This window comes from Oryctolagus cuniculus, chromosome 18, assembly GCF_964237555.1.
Source record: "Oryctolagus cuniculus chromosome 18, mOryCun1.1, whole genome shotgun sequence".
NCBI classification, from domain to species: domain Eukaryota; kingdom Metazoa; phylum Chordata; class Mammalia; order Lagomorpha; family Leporidae; genus Oryctolagus; species Oryctolagus cuniculus.
The window spans coordinates 11,680,549-11,702,617 of record NC_091449.1 but is presented as its reverse complement, the minus strand read 5'-3'; the positions used below and the strand labels follow the sequence as shown (position 1 = coordinate 11,702,617).

Below are 22,069 nucleotides of genomic sequence, written 5' to 3'. Positions count from 1 at the left end.
GTAAGGCTGGGGTGGGCGTTATTTGAGCAGAGCTTTGAGTAAGGCAAGATTTCCCAGCATTCCCTGTGCAGCAGAGGACTTGTGGAGAGGGTGGAGAGCGGCAGTTCCTGGTCCCTGTATTAGCCCAGAGCCCAGACCTCGTTTGTTTTTGAAACTGTCTTGGGTCATTTGTTTAAAGACAGAGAGAGAGAGAGAGAGAGGTCTTCCATCCACTGCTTCACTCCCCAAGCGGCCCCATCGGACAGGGCTGAGCCAGGCCAAAGCCAGGAGCTTCTCCCGGTCTCCCACACAGGTGCAGGGCCCAGCACTCAGGCCGTCTTCACTGCTGTCCCAGCCATCTGCATGGGAAGTGGAGCAGCCAGGACTCGAACTGGTGCCCATGGTGCAAGTGGCAACCCAAGCCGCTGCCCCCGCTCCTCAGGTCTTGTTTTACAGCAAAAGCTCAGAGAGGTTGGCGTCGTGTCCAGGGTCACACAGCAAGTGACAGGTACGACTCAGAATAGCTCTGTGTGGTGCACACACTGTGCTCTGACGCCACTGCCTTCCGCATGCCCATCCCACAGACTGCCCCAGGGAGGGCAGTGATGTCCGCACGGCCGTGAAGCAGTGACTCCCAGTACCTTGCCAGCAGCAGCCAGCACTCGGGTAGCACCTGCCGCGTGTCAGCCCTAAGTGTTTCCCATGCGTGGTTTAAATTATTTCAGCCCAAGGAGGCGGCTTTATTATTGTACCCACTTTAGAGACGGGCAAACCAAGGCAGCAGGAGGTGACGGAAGGGGCTCACGGCCACACGGCTGGCAAGCAGCAGAACAGGGTGGGAGTGAGGCGGTCAAGGCAAAGCTCTGGGCCCTGCGCCGCCACTCCCACGCTCTCTGCAGGCCGGAACCGTCTGCAGGGCCTTGGGTTTCCAGGTTCCCCCAGCACAGGTGCCCAGGAAGGATTTTCCAGGTCGAAGTGACCTGACCTGGGCCTGGGCCGGTGACCTCGCGCAAGCCCAGCCTCAGTTTCCCCAAATGCCGGGGGGGGGGGGCTTGGCACCCCTCCTGACTGCATCCATGGCCCGAGATAAGGGAGCAGGGGACCTGCCTCCCAGAGCAAAGGTCCGGCTGCCAGCAGCCACACCCCGGGCGCAGGGGGGCGGGCAGGCCGGCCAGCCGGTGGCCCGCGCGGGCGGCCCTGGGAGAGGCCTGTGGCTCTGCCGCCGCCCTGCTGCGTGTTCCCAGCCTGGGCTTCCCCGTCCTGCCTGGGGGATGACAGGAGGTTGGTTTCCGTTTCCCCCGCCCCGTGCAGGGCTGAGCCTTCCTGGGAAGGTGATCAGGGGCTTTCCGGAGGACCTGGCGCTGCTGGTCCTCCTCCCTCAGGAAGCCGGGGTGAACCCAGGATTTCGCAGGGGCAGGCGCTTCCGGGGCCTGGGCCAGGACGCGGAGCGGGCGGCTGCCCGAAGTCACGTCGGCCTTCTCGGATCGCCAGATGCTAGCCAGTGATCTCGGGGGTCTAGGGTTGAACTTGGGGGAGGGGGCACCCCCATAAATGGCCTGGAGTCTGGAGGCGCCCTTGTTCCCTCGGGAACAGGATCTTCGCCCTTCTGCTGAGTCCCGGGGCGTCTCCCGACCCCTGGCCTGAGAACGCGTCGGTGGTCAGGCGGCACCTGGCTCAGCTGGAGGGCACCCGGGCGCCAGGGGCTGGCGGGAGGGTGGCCGGAGGGGAGGCGGGTGGGGGTGGGGGCTGGCACCCAGGGTTTCCCAGGACAGAGAGGGCAGGGGAGGGCTCCCGGGGGACGGGATGCCTCGTCTCGGTCGCTGGAGCTCACTTGTCTCTTTCTCTTCCCTCCACAGATGAATTGGGTGAGTATCACGAGGTGTGGGGAGGCCACGGGCTCCGAGGGCTGACCTGGGGGTCTTGTCTGATGGGGAGGGGTCCTCACCGTGCGGCTTCCAGGCCCGTTGGGGGGGGGGGATCGGAGCACGGCATGTGCACAGGTGCTCGTCAGTGGCTGCTCACTCACCCAGGAGGTGCCCGGTGTGGCCCAGGCCCCAGGGAGCCAGCCAGGGGCAGAGCGAAGTCCCTGCGTTCTTGGAGCTCAGGGTGGACGGGGGAGGCGCTAGGACAAGCAGCAGAGGAGGTTAGCGGGGCTGCGCCAGGCTGAGGACGCGGGCGGGACCCGGGAGAGCTGAGACGGCTGGGGCTGGATGCAGAAAGAGGGGGCAGCCAGGAGGGGGCGCCGGAGGGTGCAGGAAGCAGCAGAGGCTGGGCAGGGGCAGGGTGAGAGGCTCTCGGGGCTCCGGGGCCGGGGAAGGGGTGTTTTGGTTTTCTTCTTCTTTTTTATTTTTATTTTTTAAGATTTTATTTATTCGAGAGGTAGAGTTACAGACAGTGAGAGGGAGAGACAGAGAGATCTCCCATCCGCTGCTTCACTCCCCAATTGGCCACAGCTGAAGCCAGAGCCAGGAGCCAGGAGCTTCCTCCGGGTCTCCCACGCAGGTGCAGGGGCCCAAGCACTTGGGCCACCTTCCACTGCCTTCCCAGGCCACAGCAGAGAGCTGGATCAGAAGTGAAGCAGCCGAGATTCAAACTGGCGCCCACATGGGATGCTGGCACTGCAGGTGGAGGATTAACCTAGTGCGCCACAGCGCTGGCCCCTGTGTCTTTTTCTTTTTTGTTAAGGTTTCATTTATTTGAAAGAGAGAGAGGAGAGAGAGAGGTCTTCCATCTGCTGGTTTGGTTCACTCTTCAAATGGCTGCAATGGCCAGGGCTGGGCCAGGAGCCTGGAACTCCATCCAATCTCCCACATGGGTGCAGGAGCCCAGGCACTTGGGCCATCCTTCGAGGCTTTCCCAGGCGCATTAGCAGGGAGCTGGATCGGAAGCAGAGCAGCTGGGGCTTGAACCAGCGTCCCTGTGGGACGCAGCATCGCAGGCAGCAGCTTCACCCGCTGCAGCTCAGCGCCGGCCCCTCCTTTTGTCTTTCTGAGACCAGCGGAGTCTGGGGAGGATTTCTGTGGGGAGGGTGTCGACCTTGACCCCGAGGAAGATGGCAGCCATGGAGGCTTCTGAGCCAAGGAGGGCCAGATGGGGGTGGGACCAGACTGCAGCCCCGGGGGCCACGGTGGGGCTGGGCAGAGGGGGGGGAGAGAAACAGCTGAGCGGAGGTGGCGCTGGACATGTCCGTCACAAAACCCCTGCAGGATCAGCACCAGGGCTGCGGGCGCTGCTGTCTGAGTTGGGGACGGTGGCCAGCGCGGCGTTGCGATGACACAGGGCAAGGGGGAGGCGGGCACCTGCCACTTGGCCCCTGCCCTGGTTCCCGGTGGACAGAGGCCGTGGAGGGTGGAGGAGAAGGGAATCCAGCCCGCCGCGGCCACCGGGCGATGCTGACTGCCCCGCGCCTCGCCGGCGGGGGTGGGCTGCGGAGGGTCCGGGGAGCCTGGGCCGGCGGGGGTGGGCTGCGGAGGGTCCGGAGGCCTGCGCAGGCGGGGGTGGGCTGCCGAGGGTCCGGGGGCCTGGGCCGGCGGGGGTGGGCTGCCGAGGGTCCGGGGGCCTGGGCCGGCGGGGGTGGGCTGCGGAGGGTCTGGGGGGCTGCGCCGGCGGGGGTGGGCTGCCGAGGGTCCGGGGGCCTGGGCCGGCAGGGGTGGGCTGCCGAGGGTCGGGGGGCTGCCCGCGCCCCGGGCGTCACCACGCCCCGTCTGCTCCTCCCGCAGAGATCATCGACGAGTACATCAAGGAGAACGGCTTCGGCCTGGAGGGGGCGGCGCCGGGCGCGGGCGAGGGGCTGCCGCGCCTGGTGTCCCGCGGGGCGGCCTCGCTGAGCACCGTCACCCTGGGCGCCGCCGCCGCGGCCCCGGCCACGCCGCCGCCCTGGGGCTGCCCGCTGGGCCGGCTGATGGCGCCCGCGCCGGGCCCCGGCCCGCGGCCGCACCTGGTCATCGCCGAGCAGCCCAAGCAGCGCGGCATGCGCTTCCGCTACGAGTGCGAGGGCCGCTCTGCCGGCAGCATCCTGGGCGAGAGCAGCACCGAGGCCAGCAAGACGCTGCCCGCCATCGAGGTGAGCGCGCCGGCGCCCTGCCCCTGGCCCTGCCCCTGCCGCGCCGGACCAAAGACAAAGGCCTCGTCGTGGTGCGAGGAAGGCGGCCGAGGCGAGCCGCGGGTCGCGGTACCCGACGAGACCCGTTATCCTTGCAACATGAGACAGCCATCTCCCTTGAAAGGCCGAGCTAGAGACGGAGCGCCCGGCCCGGCCGCCGGTTCCGTCCACGCAGGATGCCCCGGCCCGGCCGCGTGCTTCCGCGTCCCGCGCTCCCGCGCGCAGCGCTGTGCGGCACGTGGTGGAGCACCTTCTAGAAGGGGAATCTCTGGGGAACGGGAACTCGCCTCTGGGGGACACCCCGCGGTGGTCCCCGGCTCCTCCTGCATCCGGGTCTCCCACATGGCGGGCGCTTCCGGGTGTTGCTGCGCCTGCGCAGTGTGTGCCGCCCGCGCTCGAGGCCTGGGCCCCGCCGGCATCCGGGTCTCCCACGTGGCAGGCGCTTCCGGTGTTGCTGCGCCTGCGCCGTGTGCCGTCCACGCTCGAGGCCTGGCTCCTGTGGCTGCCGTGCGCCCGCGTAGAGCCCATGCGTGCCCCTCTCCTGCCTCCCCACTGCCCTCGGGGAGCCCCTTCCCTCGCAGCCCCTCCTCCCTGGCCGCCTGCAGCGCTGTCGCCCCCGCCCCTCGCCGGGCCCCAGCCCGCTGCCCGCTCGCCCACCGGGCAGCCCCGTCCCGTTTGGCTTCTGCAGCCTCCTGGCCTGCGCTGGGAGCGGGGAGCTCGGTCCAGGCCCCGACCCCGAGCCCGCAGTGGCCGGGAGCCCGCGCCGCACTCGGCACCCAGGGCTCCGCCGTGGCCGCTGGCCCGCAGCTCTGCTCACGTTTGTTCGGGGGCTCCACGCTGTGCGCCCAGCCCGGGAACGCCAACGCAGTGGCCAGCAGGGCGGGTTTGGGGTGAGGGCAGGGGTCGGAGCCCTGGCTCTGCCGCCCGTCGCTCCGGTGGGCCCGACCTGGAGCGGGTGCCCGGCGCAGCGCCCACCGCGTCCGGCTCCCGCTGCTGTGGGCCCGGCTGGCGTCCGCACTGCTGCATCGCTCCGGGCGCCGCGGACGCGCTGGGGAACGGGCTTCCGCCCACGTGCGTTTGCGGCCCTGGACAGGTGACCGGTGGCTCCGGCGCGCCGAGCGCAGATCACCTGGCCCTCCCAAGCCTGGCGCCTCGCGTCTGTTTCCTTTGGAAGATGCATGTCCCAGTTCTCTTGGCAGATTTTAACTGGTGGCTAAATTTTCATGTGCTGTTTTGTTTATTTGAGACAGCGACAGAGAGGAGAATTTCCCAGGCACTGGGCCACTCCCCGGGTGCCTGCAGCAGCCCGGGCTAGGCCAGGCCAGAGCCCGGAGCTCCATCCGGGTCGCCTGTGGGCGGCAGAGCCCCCAGCGCTGGAGCCCTCAGCTGCTGCCTCCCAGCCTGGCGGTGGGGGCCGGGGCGGAAGCAGAGGAGCGGGGACTGGAACCAGCGCTGATAGGGCCGCCCAGCTGGCATCTTAGCCAGGGCGCCAAGCACCTCCCCGTGACCGTCTTGGAAAAACTTTGTACAATCTGTACTTTTCCTGGACATAGAGATATTAGTGTCACACAGTGAGGGCTCCTGGCAAGGGGCACAGTGTGAACAGAAGTGTGCACCGACACCTACGTGTCATAATGCTTTTTTTTTTAAAGATTTATTTATTTATTTGAAAGTCAGAGTTACACAGAGAGAGGAGAGGCGGGGGGGGGGGGTCTTCCATCCACTGGTTCACTCCCCAATTGGCTGCAGCAGCCAGAGCTGTGCCGATCTTAAGCCAGGAGCCAGGAGCCTCTTCCAGGTCTCCCACATAGGTACAGGGCTCAAGGACTTGAACCATCTTCTTCTGCTTTCCCAGGCCACAGCAGAGCGCTGGATGGGAAGAGGAGAAGCCGGGACTCGAACCGGCGCCCATATGGGATGCCGGCACTGCAGGCTAGGGTGTTAACACGCTGCACCACAATGCCGGCCCCTACGTGTTTAGTTCTATATACAGTATATAACTGGGTGCTGCATGATACGGCACCCACACACAATCTTCCTACTCTGTGCCGACTCCCACATGTAGGAGAAACGTGAGACTGATTGCTCACTGGGTGTAGCATCCGCTCCATCCATTGTGTACAGATGTCAGGATTCATTCTTGTTCGTGGCCGAGTCATACTCCACAGCGTGTGCATACCACATTCTCTTTCTTCTTCTTCTTCTTCTTTTTTTTTTTTTTTAAGATTTATTTATTTGGGGCAGGCACTGTGGCATAACAGGTAAAGCTGCCACATGCAGTGCCGGCATCCCATGTGGGCGCTGGTTTGAGTTCTGGCTGCTCCACTTCTGATCCAGCTCTCTGCTGTGCCTGGGAAAGCAGTAGAAGATGGCCCAAGTCCTTGGGTCCCTGCACCGACATGGGAGACCAGGAAGAAGCTCCTGGCTCCTGGCTTCGATTGGCTCAGCTCCAGCCATTGTGGCCATCTGGGGAGTGAACCAGCAGATGGAAGACCTCTCTCTCTCTCTCTCTCTCTCTCTCTCTCTCTCTAACTCTGCCTTTCAAATAAATAAATATATTTTTTTTAAATAAAGACTTACTTATTTGACAGGCAGAGTTACAAACAGAGAGGGGGAGAGGCAGAGAGAGAGAGAGAGAGAGAGAGAGGTCTTCCATCTGCTGGTTCACTCCCCAAATGACTGCAGTGGCTGGGGCTGGGCCAGGCTGAAGCCAGGAGCCAGGAGCTTCCTCCTGGTCTCCCACGTGGGTACAGGGGCCTAAGGACTTGGGCCATCTTCTACTGCTTTCCCAGACCGTAAGCAGAGGGTTGGATGGGAAGAGGAGCAGCCGGGACTCGAACTGGTGCCCGTATGGGATGCCGGCACCGCGGCAGAGACTCAGCCCGCTGTGCCACCACATGGCCCTGTACCGCACTTCTTGGTGCAGGCATCAGGTGGGGCAGCCCGGTTGCGTCCAGGTCTTGCCCTTGTGAACGTGGGAGCGCGGGTAACGTCCATATGTGGCTGTCATTTCCTCTGTGTGTCCCTGGGGTGGGCCGGCTGGGTCCCAGGGCAGGTGCAGCGATCCGGGACTCTCCGTGCCGCTTCCACGGTGGCCGCACCAGCTTGCGTTGCACCCCCGGTGTGGTAGGGCACGCTTTTTTCTCCAGCACTGGCCAGCACGGGTTCGTCTCTGATTGCTGGGTAGCAGCCGTTCTCCCTAGACTGATGGGGTGATGGCGCCACACTTCAGCCCTCCGGGAAGACAGGTGTCATTCAGCGCAGTGAACCCGTGTCCACGCTGGGCTGCGTCTCTCCCTCCCGTATCCTCACGCTTAGGAGACTGCAGTGACTCAGGGACCCGGCAGCTTTCGCCAGCACGTCTCAGCACGCCTCAGCACGCCTCAGCACACCTCAGCACGCCTCTAACAAGTTTAGTTTCCAGCACTGCAGGACCCTTATGAAGACAAGGCCATGGGGGCCGGCGCTGTGCCCTAGCGGGTTAACCTGCTGCCTGCAGTGCCGGCATCCCATGTGGGCGCCGGTTCAAGTCCTGGCTGCTCCTCTTCCAATCTAGCTCTCTGCTATGGCCTGGGAAAGCAGTAGAAGATGGCTCAAGTCCTTGGGCCCCTGCACCCACATGGGAGACCGGGAAGAAGCTCCTGGCTCCTGGCTGTGGCCTGGTCCAGCCTTGGCTGTTGTAGCCACAACACCAGCCCCTTGTGTCGTTTTCTGATTGGCCCAGTTGGCCCCAGAGTGCCCCGGAGCTGCTGGTTTTGCCCAGCCCAGGGTCGGGGCTGCGCCGAGTGTCAGGTGTCCCTGGCGCCTCTTAGCCCGGCTCCTCCCCGGTCTTCCCTGTGGCCCTGACCAGGCTGTGGCAGGTGAGGCAGGTGATCAGAGGGCGCTCTCGGGCTCGGTTTGGATGAACCACGCTGGAGGTGACGCGGTGGCCTTCCCAGGGTCTTGTACTGGGCACCCAGGGTGCAGGGCCGTGTAGCCGCGGTGCTGGGGTGGACTGCGGCCACCCGGTCTCTCCTGGTCGAGGCCCAGCCTTGCCTCTGTCACCAGCAGGGCGCCTGCGGGCGGGTACTCAGGCCTACCTGTCTCCCCCAAGTCTCTCCAGGCTCTGATTCTGCTCAGTGCTGGTTCTGACTCCAGAGTTAGGGTGGGAGACGCCCGCTCCCTGCACCTGCACTCGGAACCTTTGTCCCCACCTTTCAGAGGAGCTGGGCTCCTGGAGGGCGATTACCCGCCCAGGGCTCGCAGCAGGTTCTTAGTAATGACCACGTTCACTGTGTGCTTCTGTGTGCTTGCACGCTTATTCTTTAAAGATGTGTTTGTTTACTTACTTGAAAGGCAGGATGACAGAGAGAGGGAGAGAGAGGTCTTCCACCCCCTGGGTCACTCCCCAAGTGGCTGCAACAGCCAGGGCTGGGCCAGGCCAAAGCCAGGAGCCAAGAGCTTCTTCCAGGTCTCCCACGTGGGTGCAGGGGCCCAAGCACTTGGGCCATCCCCCACTGCTCTCCCAGGAGCATTAGCAGGGAGCTGGACCAGAAGCGGAGCAGCCAGGACTCAGACCGGTGTTCTGGTATGAGATGCCGGCGTCACAGGCGGTGGCTTTACCCACTCTGCCACAACACCAGCCCCCGGGTGTTTATTGATACCCATATTACATATAAGAACGGGAAGATGAGCCGTGTCTGATGCAGACGGCCCTTGGAGAGCCTGGGTTTGGTGCCGGGTCTGGCTTACTCCCAGGCCTGAAGTCTACTCCGTGATCCTGGGTGACATCCGGGAGCCGGAGAGCTCTCAGCCGGGTCCTCGTGGGCCCCGATAGGCTGCTGGTGCGGCCCTGCCCCGTGTGACCTCTCTGGTCCTGCTCAAGGTGTCAGTCACCCCCAGTTTCCTATGTGGTCACTAGAGGGCAGCACACACCGGACTCACTCAGTGGTGTTGTAGACCTGGGCTTTTTTTTTTTTTTTTTTTTTTTAAGATTTACTTATTTATTTTACTTGAAGTCAGAGTTACACAGAGGGAGAGGGAGAGGGAGAGAGAGAGAGAAGTTTCCATCCTCTGGTTCACTCCCCAATTGGCCGCAACAGCTGGAGCTGTGCCAATCCAAAGCCAGGAGCCAGGAGCTTCTTCCTGGTCTCCCACACAGGTGCAGGGGCCCAAGCACTTGGGCCATCTTCTCTTGCTTTCCCAGGCCATAGCAGAGAGCTGGATCAGAAGTGGAGCAGCCGGGACTCGAACCAGTGCCCATATGGGATGCCGGCACTGCAGGCATCGGCTTTACCTGCTACACCACAGCCTCTTTTTTTTTTTTTTTTTTTAATTTTTCTATTTATTTGAAAGGCAGAGTTAGAGAGAGAGAGAGAGAGGTCTTCCATCTGCTGGTTCGCCCTCTAAATGGCCACAGTGACCAGGGCTGCACCAGGCTGAAGCCAGAAGCCTAGAACTCCATCCGGGTCTCCCGCGTGGGTGGCAGGGATGCAGGCACTGGGGCCATCTCCTGCTGCTTCCCCAGGTGCATTAGCAGGGAACTGAACCAGAAGTGGAGCAGCCAGGACTCGAACCAGTGCTCCTATGGGATGCGGGCATCGCAGGCCGTGGCTTATCTCACTGTGCCATGACACTGGCTCCTGGAAAACATTGGAAACCTTTCACCTGTATTCACCTGTTGACACCCTGGCCCATTTCCTGTCATTCTGTTTGCACATGCGCACATACGCAGGTGCAGAGACAGACACGTCTCACGGAGCCATCACAAATGGATCATAAGCATCAGGTGGCCCCTAAGTACCCCCCGTCTGTCACCCCAGGAGGGTGGTGGAACGCGTGAGGAACACGTACACACTGGACTTCAGTCCCGACTGTCCCCAGTGGGTTCCAGTCTGTTCTCCCGCACGCCAGGAGCCCATCAATGTCGTACTCTGTGCTTGTCTGTCTAGTCTCACTCCTCTTTTATTTAAAAACAAAGTTCTGTATTTTCTGTCTGTTTATTTATTTGAAAGGCAGAGAGGGGAGTGGAGGTGAGATGGAGACACAGTGATATCTTCCGTTCACTGGGTCACTCCCCAGACGTCCACGCCAGCCAGGGCTGGGCCAGGCTGAAGCCGGGAGCCTGGAGCTCCATCCGGGTCTCCACCTGGGTGGCAGGGACCCGAGTCCTTGAGCCGTCACTGCTGCCTGCCATGGTGTGCGTCAGCAGGAAGCTGGAATTGGAGGCAGAGCTGGGACTCGAACCCAGACCCTGTACTGTGGGGTGCGGGCGTCCCAAGTTCCGTCTTAACTGCTGCGCTGCAACGCCCACCCCTCCGTTTTTTTTTTTTTTTTAAAGATTTATTTATTTGAAAGAGCTACACAGAGAGAGGAGAGGCAGAGAGAGAGAGAGAGAGAGAGAGGAGTCTTCCATCCACTGGGTCACTCCCCAGATGGCTGCAACGGCCAGAGCTGCGTCAGTCCGAAGCCAGGAGCTTCTTCCTGGTCTCCCACGTGGGTGCAGGGACCCAAAGCCTTGGGCCATCCTCCACTGCTTTCCCAGGCCAAGGCAGGGAGCTGGATCGGAAGTGGAGCAACCAGGTCTTGAACCGGCGCCCATATGGGGTGCCGGCGCTTCAGGCCAGGGCATTAACCTGCTGCGCCACAGTACCAACCCCCCACGCCTCTGTTTTTAAAGTTGGGTTAGAATTATCCGGCTCTCCAGGGGACAGCTCCCTGGACGCTTACAGGCGTATATGGAGTGGGACCGCCAGCCAGGCCAGCCCCATTCAGCCCCAGAATGCAGTGCCCATCCTCTGTCGTCTCTCAGGACCCCGCTGTTTCCACCTGGTGACCCTCCGCTGGGGTCGGCCTGAAGTCGCCCTGAGATCCGAGGCGGGTGGAGCCCATGGGGGCTGTCCTGGAAGCAGAGCTGTGTGCTTCCCGGCACATCCCTGCTGGAAAATGTGTATCCAGAAACTCGATATCTGAAACCCTCCAAACCCAAACCCCAGCTGGACACCGCCGAGCTCCTGGGAGCTGTCAGGATTCAGCTGCAGGGCGGGCACGGGGGCCTCTGCTCATGACACCCCCGGCCCATCGGCTCTGCTTCCGAGCCAGCTCCCTGCTCGTGTGCCTGGGAGGCGGCGGAAGATGGCCCCAGGGCTTGCTCTGGCTCCTGGCTTCGGCCTGGCCCAGACTTGCTGTGGCAGCCATCTGGGGAGTGACCAGGTGGATGGGAGATCCCCCCCCCCCCATTACTCTCCCTTCTTTAATAAATAAATCTTTAAAAAAAACCCCTGCAGGTGCATTAACAGTATCATAAAGTTGCCTTCAAGCTGTGTATTCGTAGCAGGTGCATATGAGAATACAGATGAATTTTATGCTTAGGCTTGAATTCCATCCGCCATGATATCTCATTATGTATATGCAAATCCTCCCAAATGTGGGAAAATCCAAGATCTAGAGCACTTGTTCTGCCAAGCGTTTTGGACAAGGGTTGGGCGAGCTGGGCTGAGGGCGTTGGGCTGCCACGGGGCCGGGGAGCGTGCTGGCCTGGTTCGGTGGTGCCCTCAGAGCTGGGTCACCTGTCCCCGGGCGAGACCAAGCACCCTACCTGCCGACGCTTCGCCCAGGTGTTAAGGTGTCAACTGAAGCCCCCGTCGGTGACGCCGATGCGGCTGCGGGAGCTCCCGAGGTGGGCGCCCGGGGGTGGCAAGGGGCGCGGGCGTGGGCGGTGGGACCCTCTCCCCAGGAGCCCCTGTGTCCCCGCAGCTCCGGGACTGCGGAGGGCTGCGCGAGGTGGAGGTGACCGCGTGCCTGGTGTGGAAGGACTGGCCCCACCGCGTCCACCCGCACAGCCTGGTGGGCAAAGACTGCTCCGACGGCGTCTGCAGGGTGCGGCTGCGGCCCCACGTCAGCCCCCGGCACAGGTACGGCGCCCGGGAGCCTGGGCTGGGGCGGGGAGGGGCGGGCGGCTGCCCAGGAAGTAGTGGGGTGGCTGAGCATGGCTGTCAGTTCACGCGAGTGCCGGACCCCGGAGCCTCGCCAGCACCGGGTGTTGCCGTTTTCATCATCTGCTATTCCCATGAGTGCGAACAAGCCCTCCTGGGCGCTCACTGTGCCAGTCCTGGGGCGTGAGCGCGGTGCTGGGGTTTCCAGGGCGCGTTCCTGGGTACCCCACCCCCCCGAGGTTCCTGCGGCTGCCCGGGGGCGTCTCACGAGCCCTCCTCCCTCCTCCCGCCCCTCAGCTTTAACAACCTGGGCATCCAGTGTGTGAGGAAGAAGGAGATCGAGGCCGCCATCGAGCGGAAGATTCAGCTAGGCATCGACCCCTACAACGGTGAGCCCCGCCCCTGGGACTGCCCACCAGCCTGCTCCTGGGGCCACCTGCCAACATCGCATTTGGCCACGCCCACCTGTCCCACCCTCCCTGGCTCCACCCACCTGCCCTGGCCCCTTGGGCCCCTTGGCCCACCTGCTGCCCCGCCCACCTCTCCCCCTCGCCCCTGGGCCTGCTCACCTGCCACCACCCCCTGGCCCCGCCCAACCCCACCCCACCCACTGCCCGCCATGGGCCCACCCTGGCACCCACCCACCTGCCCGGCTCCACCCTTGGCACCCACCGCCCGCATGCCCAGCCCCTACCCAGCCCCGCCCACATGCCTGCCCCATGCCTTTGCCACCCTCCACCCCTTCCTTGTGTCTTCCCCACCCCTGGGCCTGCCCCTGGCACTCTCCACCCCGCCCACCTGCTGCCCAGGCCCCGCCCACCTGATCACCCCGCCCCCAGCCCCGCCTCACCTGCCAACCACCCCATGGCCCCGCCCACCTTCCCTGGAGGGCCCCCCCCACCTGCCGCCCTGCACCGGCCCCTCCCACTTGCCCACCTTGGGCTTGCCCTGGCCCCACCCACCCCGCACATTCGCCACCCCCACCCCTTCCCTGTCTGCGCAGCTGGGTCCCTGAAGAATCACCAGGAGGTGGACATGAACGTGGTGAGGATCTGCTTCCAGGCCTCGTACCGGGACCAGCAGGGGCAGATGCGCCGCATGGACCCCGTGCTCTCCGAGCCTGTCTATGACAAGAGTGAGTGGCGGCTGCTGTCCTGGGGCCCACGCGCAGGGACGGACACACAGGCAGTGGCTGGTTCCTAGAAATACTTAGTTCTTTAAGAAGCACAATGAGGGAGAGGTGGTGAAGGAGAGAGATCTGTCTGCCGGTTCACTCCCCAGACAGCTACAAGAGCCAGGGCTGGGCCAGGCCAAAGCCAGGAGCCGGGGGCCCCATGCAGGTCTCCCATGTGGGTGCAGGGCCCTATCCAGGTCTCCCGTGTGGGTGTGGGGGCCCTATCCGGGTCTCCCGTGTGGGTGCGGGGGCTCCATCCGGGTCTCCCGTGTGGGTGCGGGGGCCCCATCCATGTCTCCCGTGTGGGTGCGGGGCCCCATCTGGGTCTCCCGTGTGGGTGCGGGGGCCCAGGCACTGGGACCGTCATCCACTCGTTCCCAGGCCCTTGGCAGGGAGCAGGATCGGGAGTGGAGCAGCGGGGACTCGAACCTATGAGGACGTCTGAACAGAGGCTCCGCCCTCGGCAACACAACCCTGCCCTAGCTTCTCCTTCTGTGGAGACAGTAACCTGTTCTTCAGAACCCCCGGCAGCCCCTGCCTTGTTCCTCTGGCTGGAACTTGTCTCATGGTGACTCCTAGCTACAGGGAGTCTGGGAAAACGAGTCCAGGGAGGGGCCCGGGCATGGACAAGGGCACCGGCTCCCCGGGGAGCGCCACAGGCACCCAAGTGCAGGGGCTGCGCTCAGGGACTTCAGGGGCAGCTGATGGGGCAGCAGCCCAGGTGGGCTTGGGGGGGGCGGGGGGCTCTGTCCTAGGTAGGCTTGGGGGGCAGGGGGCTCTGTCCCAGGTGGGCTTAGGGGGACAGGGGGTTCTGTCCCAGGTGGGCTTAGGGGGGGTGTGGGCTCTGCCCCAGGTGGGCTTAGGGGGTAGGGGGGGCTCTGTCCCAGGTGGGCTTGCGGGGCAGGGGGCTCTGTCCTAGGTAGGCTTGGGGGGGCAGGGGGCTCTGTCCCAGGTGGGCTTAGGGGGTCGGGGGGCTCTGTCCCAGGTGGGCTTAGAGGGACAATGGGCTCTGTCCCAGGTGGGCTGACCCAGGTGGGCTTAGGGGGGTGGGGGGCTCTGTCCCAGGTGGGCTTGGGGGGGTGGGGGGCTCTGTCCCAGGTGGGCTTAGGGGGACAATGGGCTCTGTCCCAGGTGGATTTGGGGGGGGTGTGGGCTCTGTCCCAGGTGGGCTTAGGGGGTAGGGGGGGCTCTGTCCCAGGTGGGCTTGCGGGGCAGGGGGCTCTGTCCTAGGTAGGCTTGGGGGGGCAGGGGGCTCTGTCCCAGGTGGGCTTAGGGGGTCGGGGGGCTCTGTCCCAGGTGGGCTTAGAGGGACAATGGGCTCTGTCCCAGGTGGGCTGACCCAGGTGGGCTTAGGGGGGTGGGGGGCTCTGTCCCAGGTGGGCTTAGCGGGGCAGGGGGCTCTGTCCCAGGTGGATTTGGGGGGGGTGTGGGCTCTGTCCCAGGTGGGCTTAGGGGGTAGGGGGGGCTCTGTCCCAGGTGGGCTTAGCGGGGCAGGGGGCTCTGTCCCATGAACTAAAGACGCCGTAAGGGGGCGCCGCGCTCCAGCCGCGGGAGACACGGGTGTCTCAGCAGCGATTTCCCGGCCCGCGGTCACTGCCGGCGGGACCCTTAGGGCTGTCTCCGCGGGCGCACCGGCCCGGCCTGCCACCAACCCTCCCCGCTCCCCGCCCAGCGCCTTTTCCGGCCTCTGCTCCTGTGTTCTGGCCCAGAATCTCAGGGCTGCCTCTCATTGGCCTGCTGGGGGTCAGCTGCTCCTCTCTGGCCAATCAGATACGGGTACAGGGAGGCAGTGCTCTCATTGGCCAGGCCCGGGCACGTGATCACGGCTGAGCCAGGGCCTGGCGTCAGGCCTACCAGACCCCCGTGACCTGGTGCAGGTCCTGACTTTTAAACTGGGAGAGGCCGAACAAGGCCTGTGAACCCTGACCCCTGACTGCACCCACTCTCCCTGAGATCTGTGATAAAATAAATATTTATATTTATTTGAAATGCAGAGTTAAGAGAGGGGGACACACACACACACACCCTCTAGTTTACTTCCCAAATGGCCACCACAGCCGGGCCTGGGCCAGGCCACCGCGGGGAGCCCAGAACTCCATCCGCGTCTCCGGCGTGCGTGCAGGGGCCCAGGCACTTGGGCCCGCTTCCGCCGCCTTCCTAGCACAGGTGGGCTGTCCTGCCTGCCCCCCGGCCGCCTCTCCCAGCCCTGGGCGGGCGCCCCTGGGAGTCTGAGTTTCACAGTGGGATTCTTCGCCCCTCGCCCCCTGCCAGAGTCCACAAACACGTCGGAGCTGCGGATCTGCAGGATCAACAAGGAGAGCGGGCCATGCACGGGCGGCGAGGAGCTCTACCTGCTGTGCGACAAGGTGCAGAAAGGTGAGGGCTGGCGGCCGGCCAGCGGCACGGGGGAGGACCAGGGGGCCGGCGGTCGGCAGGTCGGTATGAGGGGGAGCCGGGGGCCAGCGGTCAGCAGGTTGTTGCGAGGGGGAGCCGGGGGCCGGCGGTCAGCAGGTCGGTGTGAGGGGGAGCCGGGGGCCGGCGGTCAGCAGGTTGTTGCGAGGGGGAGCCGGGGGTCGGCGGTCAGCAGGTCGGTGTGAGGGGGAGCCGGGGGCCGGCGGTCTGCAGGTTGGTGCAGGGGGGGGAGCCGGGGGCCGGCGGTCAGCAGGTGGGTGCAGGGGGGGGAGCCGGGGACCGGCGGTCAGCAGGTGGGTGCAGGGGGGGGAGCCGGGGGTCAATGGTCAGCAGGTCGGTGCGGGGGGAGCCGGGGGCCGGCGGTCAGCAGGTGGGTGCGGGGGGGGAGCCGGGGGCCGGCGGTCAGCAGGTGGGTGCAGGGGGGGGAGCCGGGGGTCAATGGTCAGCAGGTCGGTGCGGGGGGAGCTGGGGGCCGGCGGTCAGCAGGTCGGTGCGGGGGGAGCCGGGGGCCGGCGGTCTGCAGGTCGGTGCAGGGGGGGGAGCCGGGGGCCGGCGGTCAGCAGGTTGTTGCGGGGTTCGCAGTCACCCGCTGGCGGACACACGGGGAGGGCTGTGTGTGGGCTCGCGGGGTGGGGGCTGTGGTGCCAGACGCCTAGGCAGATGGTGGAACCGCACAAACAGCTTCCGGTGATGAGGGCTGGGGGCGGAGCACCCGGAGGGCGAGGGACAGCTCCCTTGGCCTCTCCAGCTCCACTCCCTCCCAAGGGCTGGGACAGAAGTCGCCCCGAGCTGGGTGGGCAGAGGGCGTGGGGAGCCCACCCTCTCACTGTCCAGTCTGCCCACTCCCTGTATCCGCGGATTGAAAATATTTTGGGGAAAGAACATCTTACTGAGCAGGTGCACTTTCTTCCGTGCCGGCGTTCCCTAAACAAAACCGTGGGCCGACTCCACCCAGCAGGTCCATCGCAGTAGGTGTTCAGGGTCGCCCAGAGGTGGTGTGAAGTGTGCAGGTGGGCTGTACCAACCCTGCACCATCTGTGTGAGGGACTTCAGCAGCAGGTTTTTTGTTTTTTTTTTTTTTTTGACAGGCAGAGTGGACAGTGAGAGAGAGAGACAGAGAGGAAGGCCTTCCTTTGCCTTTGGTTCACCCTCCAATGGCCGCCACGGCTGGTGCGCTGCGGCCGGCGCACCACGCTGATCCGATGGCAGGAGCCAGGAGCCAGGTGCTTTTCCTGGTCTCCCATGGGGTGCAGGGCCCAAGCACTTGGGCCATCCTCCACTGCACTCCCTGGCCACAGCAGAGGGCTGGCCTGGAAGAGGGGCAACCGGGACAGAATCCGGCGCCCCAACCGGGACTAGAACCCGGTGTGCCGGCGCCACTAGGCGGAGGATTAGCCTAGTGAGCCGCGGCGCTGGCCCTTTTTTTTTTTTTTTTTAAGAGTTACTGGGGCCGGCGCTGTGGCACAGTGGGTTAGAGCCGCCGCCTGCAGTGCCGGCATCCCATATGAGTGCCAGTTCTAGTCCCAGCTGTTCCTCTTCCGACCCAGCTCTCTGCTATGCCCTGGGAAGGCAGTAGAAGATGGCCCAAGTGCTTGGGCCCCTGCAGCCCTGTGGGAGACCCAGAAGAAGCTCCTGGCTCCTGGCTTCAACTTGGCTCAGCTCCAGCTGTTGCAGCCATTTGGAGAGTGAACCAGCGGATGGACGACCTGTCTCTCTCTCTGCCTCTCTGTCACTCTGCCTTTCAAATCTGAAGGGCAGAGGGGAAGAGAGAGGGAAAGAGAGAGATCTTCTGTCTGCTGGTTCATCCCCCAAGTGGTCACAACAGCCACATCTGGGCCAGGCCAAAGCCAGGTGCCAGGAACTCCAAACTAGTCTACCACGTGGGTGGCAGGGCCTGAGGACGTGGGCCATCTTCCCCTGCCCTCCCAGGTGTATCAGCAGGGAGCTGGATCAGATGTGGAGCAGCCGGGACTCGACCCAGCATTCCCATAGGGGATGCAGTGGCACAGAGGCCGCTTAAGCTGCATGAATCTGAAAGGCAGAAAGACCGAGAGCTCCCCTCTGCCAGTCCATTCCACAAAGGCCTGCCGCAGCCCGGGCAGGAGCAGAGATCTCCACCGAGTGTCCAGTGTGGGGCCGGGAGCCGTCATCTGCTGACTCCCAGGGTGCACAGGAGGAGGAAGCTGGAACTTTACTAGGAGGTGCAGGCATCCCAGTGTCTTAACTGCTAGGCCGGACACCCACCCAAATTTGTCTTTAATTCTATTTAAATTTTTTTTAATTTAATTTATTTAAAGACAGACAAAACAGAGCTCTTCCATCTGCTGGTTCAAACTCCAAATACCCCAACAGCCAGGGCTGCCCAGGCCAAAGCCAGGAGCCTGGAACCCCGTCTGGGTCACCCATGTGGGCGGCAGGGGCCCAAGGGCTTGAGGCCTCACCTGCTGATTCCCAGGAGGCACAGTGGCGGGAAGCTGGATTTGGAAGTGGAGCCGGGACTCGAGCCAAGTGCTCTGCTAAGGGACGGGATGGATGCAGCTGTCCTAACAGGCATCTCAACCACGGGGCCAGGTGTCCGCCCCGACTCTGCTCTCCCCGTGCCCTGCCCAGGGTACAAGCCACAGCCACGCACGGGACTGTGCTGGGTCCTGGCAGTCCTCCGGGCGCGCTGAATCCCAGCGTGGTCTCGGGGACCCCTGACGTTGACACCTCTTAGGTTGCCAGGGAGCTCAGCTGAGATGCTCCGTACATCAACCACTAGGGGGCCGGCGACGTGGCAAAGCAGGTTACGCTGCCGCTCACAGTGCCCGCATCCCCTGTCCGGGCGCCCGCTCCAGTCCCGGCTGCTCCACTTCCCATCCAGCTCCCTGCTAATGCATCTGGGAAGGCAGCAGACGATGACCCAAGTACTCCCCATGAGGGAGACCCGGATGGAGCTCCTTGGCCTGGATCAGCCCTGGCCACTGGGGCCAGCTGGGGATGAAGCAGCAGATGGAAGATCTCTCCTCCTCCCTCCCTATCGCTCTGCTTTTCTAATAAACAGATCCTTTTTGTCGAAAGCCACATAATGACCGGCACACAGTAGGTGCTAGCTGCCGCGTGCTCAGCTTTATTCTCAGGTATTGACTCTGGGGGCGGCCGAGCGGGCCGGGTGGCCTGGCTCAGCGCCGCCCCTGTGTGTTCCTGACAGAGGACATATCGGTGGTGTTCAGCACAGCCTCCTGGGAAGGCCGCGCCGACTTCTCCCAGGCCGACGTGCACCGCCAGATCGCCATCGTGTTCAAAACCCCGCCCTACGAGGACCTGGAGATCGCGGAGCCCGTGACCGTGAACGTCTTCCTGCAGCGGCTCACCGACGGCGTGTGCAGCGAGCCGCTGCCCTTCACCTACCTGCCTCGCGACCACGGTAACCATGGCAACCGGGCCCGCCCCGGGGTGACCGCGACCCAGGCTGGGAGCTGCAGAGGCTTCCTGGCTGTGTGACCTTGGCCTCTGCAGCTTCGGTGTGTCTCCCGGCGTGGGCGGGGGCGGGGGGTGCTGAGTCAGGTCCCCCGGGTGTGCCCGCTCCCTGCCTGGCCCTGCGCAGGTAGCGCTGGGGTCACAGCAGTGACCGAGACAGCCCCAGCTCTGCTCTTAGGAGGAGCGCGGTCCTCGGCAGAGGGTGGGGGACGAGCCTGCGCCCTCACGGTGGTGACCGGAGCGGGCAGGACTGGAACGGAGTAGCTGGAGGACTCAGATTGCCTCCAGAGGCCACTTCGTCCAGCTTAGGGTCAGGGACAGCTGAGCCGCGGCCAGGATGCCTGAGCAGCTCCGCAGGGGAGGGGGAGTGTTTCACGCAGCAAGTGCAGAGGTCCTGAGGCAGGCTTGCGCCTGGGGTGTCCCAGGAAGCAGAGGCCAAAGTGGCTGGGAGGGAGTTGGGTTTGGTGGTGACTGGGTGGAAATGGGCAGTGTGTAGGTCAGTCCGCCGCCTCGGGGTCTCCGGTGCGAGTCACTGTTACTGAGTGGTTGCTTTTCGCACGTCCCTGGCGTCCTCGAATAGACAGCTACGGCGTGGACAAGAAACGGAAGCGGGGGATGCCGGACGTCCTCGGGGAGCTGAGCAGCTCTGGTGGGTGTCCTCTCCCCCCTCCACTCCCGCCCCGCCCGCCCCAGGCTGGGGAGCATCTGTCGGGGCTGGGGGCCTCACCTCTGCCTTCCCGCAGACCCCCACGGCATCGAGAGCAAACGGCGGAAGAAAAAGCCGGCCTTCCTGGAGCACTTCCTGCCCGGCCACGGCTCAGGTGGGTCCTGACTTCCCGGGGCCCTGCCCCCCGCGGTGGGCTGCACCCGGCTCCCCCGAGGCCATGACCCCGCCTGGCCGGCAGCAGCGCGTGGCAGGGAGGGGCCTCTGCAGGAGGACTGCAAGCTCGGACCCCTCTGGGCCACGTGCTGGCTGTGTGACCTTGGCCAGGTGGCTCCATCTCTCTGAGCCTCAGGGGGCTCTGACGGAGGGTCTGGCTGCATAGCGACCGCCCTGGCCTCCTAAAGTGAGTGCAGTTCTTCATTTCAGACACTGTGCGACAGCTGTCTGGGTGTGCTGACCCACCGAGCCACGGTCACCCGGCCAGAGGTGCGGTCATGGCCCCGCTTTTACCGGGGAAGAGAGGCCGCCTCTCGCCCACGGCCACACCGTAGCCGCAGAGGGCTCAGCAGGCAGGGCCTGTGTCTCCACGAACGAGGACACGCGTGGAGCGGCACAGGCTGGGGGTGGGAGCCAGCCAGGCTGGAACTCAGCCCGTCGCCATGCCAACCGCCCGCTGGCCCGCCCGGCGCTGGCTTGCTCTCAACTCACATGCCAGCCGCCAGCGCCCGTGAGCCGCGCCAGCCCAGCCGCCGTCCGAAGCGTCCCCGGGGCCAGCCACTGGATCGCTGCCCCCAGCTGGCCTCGTGCCTGGGCGTCGGAATCAGACTGGATCTGAGTCCCGCGCCCCCAGTGTAGCAGCTCCGCAGCCCAAGGGCCTCAGTTTCCACGTCTGTCAGGTGGGCACCCACCTGCCAGGATACAGGGAGAGCACGTCGTACACCGGTTTATCACGGTGTGGGCGCAGTTAGGGCCCAGGGCATGCTGGGACTCGCCGGACGTCAGCACTGTCTCCTGCGTTGTGTTCCGACCACGCTGGACGGAATTCACAGCAAAACCCCAGATAACAGGGCTTCAACAAGACAGACGTGCTCGTCTCCTCCCTCACACAGCCCAGGTCTGGTGGCTGTGTGCTCCTCACACCCGGCTCCTCCACTCCAATTCAGTTTCCATCGTGTGATGCTAGGTGGCTGCCGCAGCTCCCGTCATCACACTTACATTCCAGTTAGAACTTAGCTCAAGGACCACAAACTGCAAGGGAGGTGGGAAACAAGTCCCATGGGCTGAAAAACTGGGAGAGCCCCGCATAGTGACACTTGCCCCCTCATAGTGACACTCGCCGTAGGAGTTCTGGCCTGGGTCGGCTCCCCTTTGGGGGTCGTCTCTGTATCTCGGGGGGCATCAAGCGTGGGCTCCTTCCTTGTGCTTGGGGAACGCCCCCGGCCGTGCAGAGGCCTGGTTCTGCCACTGGTCTCCCTGCGCGGTGCCTCCGTGTGCCTGGCCAGCGAGGGCGGGCCTCCCCGTGGCCGGAGCTCGCCCCCGCCAGCCCTTCTCTCCGGTCCGTCCCCACAGGCTCGTTCCTCCCGCCATCGGCCTTGCTGCCCGACACAGACTTCTTCCCCAGCACCGTGTCCCTGCCTGGCCTGGAGCCGCCGGGCGGGCCCGACCTCCTGGACGACGGCTTCGCCTACGACGCCACGGCCCCCTCGCTCTTCACCATGCTGGACCTCCTGCCGCCGGCGGCGCCCCTCGCCAGCGCGGTCGCGGGCAGCGGGGGCCCGGGGGCCGCCATGGGGGAGCCACCTGGTCCCGAGCCGCTGACCCTGGACTCGTACCCGGGCCCGGGCCCCGGAGACGGCGGCACCGCCAGCCTCGTGGGCAGCAACATGTTCCCCAACCAGTACCGCGAGGCGGCCTTCGGCGGCGGCCTCCTGTCCCCGGGGCCTGAAGCCACGTAGCCCCCCGCGGCGGGGCCGGGCGAACCCCCATTCCCTGGGGGCCCCCGCGGTCAGTCCTCGACCTGCTCGTCCTGCATCGGACATCTTCCGCGCCGGCGAGGCGCCCCGAAGCGCGGGCTTCCCTCTGGGTCCATTTCACAGAGAAGGAAACGGGCCCGGAGGGGAGCGGGGCCTCGCTCCCGCGCCCGGTCCCGTCCCGCCCGGCCGCCCCGGGCCGGACCTGCGGGGCCTCCCCCCAGGCGGATTCGGAACGCACTGTACATATCGGGAGGCAGATCCCCGGCCTCCCCCAGACCTGAAGACGGGGGGTCGGCTGTTTGTCCAGTCTTCCAATAAAGATAGTTTTTGAGCCTTGGGGGTCTCGCGTCTTCGCCGGGGAGCCCAGCTGAGGCTTCCGACTCTCCTGCGTCC

General features: G+C 64.6%; 1 protein-coding gene across 2 annotated transcripts in view; it reads left to right on the top strand.

Annotated features, from left to right (window-relative positions):
- Window positions 1–22,012, top strand: part of RELB (RELB proto-oncogene, NF-kB subunit) — a 25,762-nt gene extending 3,750 nt beyond the window's left edge. Inside the window, exons 3-12 of one of the 2 annotated variants that reach the window (XM_051828479.2) lie at window positions 1,836–1,844; window positions 3,699–4,042; window positions 11,816–11,973; window positions 12,292–12,383; window positions 12,998–13,129; window positions 15,440–15,544; window positions 18,771–18,986; window positions 19,620–19,688; window positions 19,783–19,860; window positions 21,273–22,012. In XM_051828479.2, coding sequence (XP_051684439.2) covers window positions 1,836–1,844; window positions 3,699–4,042; window positions 11,816–11,973; window positions 12,292–12,383; window positions 12,998–13,129; window positions 15,440–15,544; window positions 18,771–18,986; window positions 19,620–19,688; window positions 19,783–19,860; window positions 21,273–21,658 — 1,589 coding nt within the window. In that variant the 3' untranslated portion in view covers window positions 21,659–22,012. Of the gene's footprint in view, window positions 1–1,835; window positions 1,845–3,218; window positions 3,400–3,698; window positions 4,043–11,815; window positions 11,974–12,291; window positions 12,384–12,997; window positions 13,130–15,439; window positions 15,545–18,770; window positions 18,987–19,619; window positions 19,689–19,782; window positions 19,861–21,272 lie in introns of those variants that run through there. The other variant, XM_051828478.2, reaches the window with a different exon arrangement.
- Window positions 22,013–22,069: the final 57 nt, after the last annotated feature.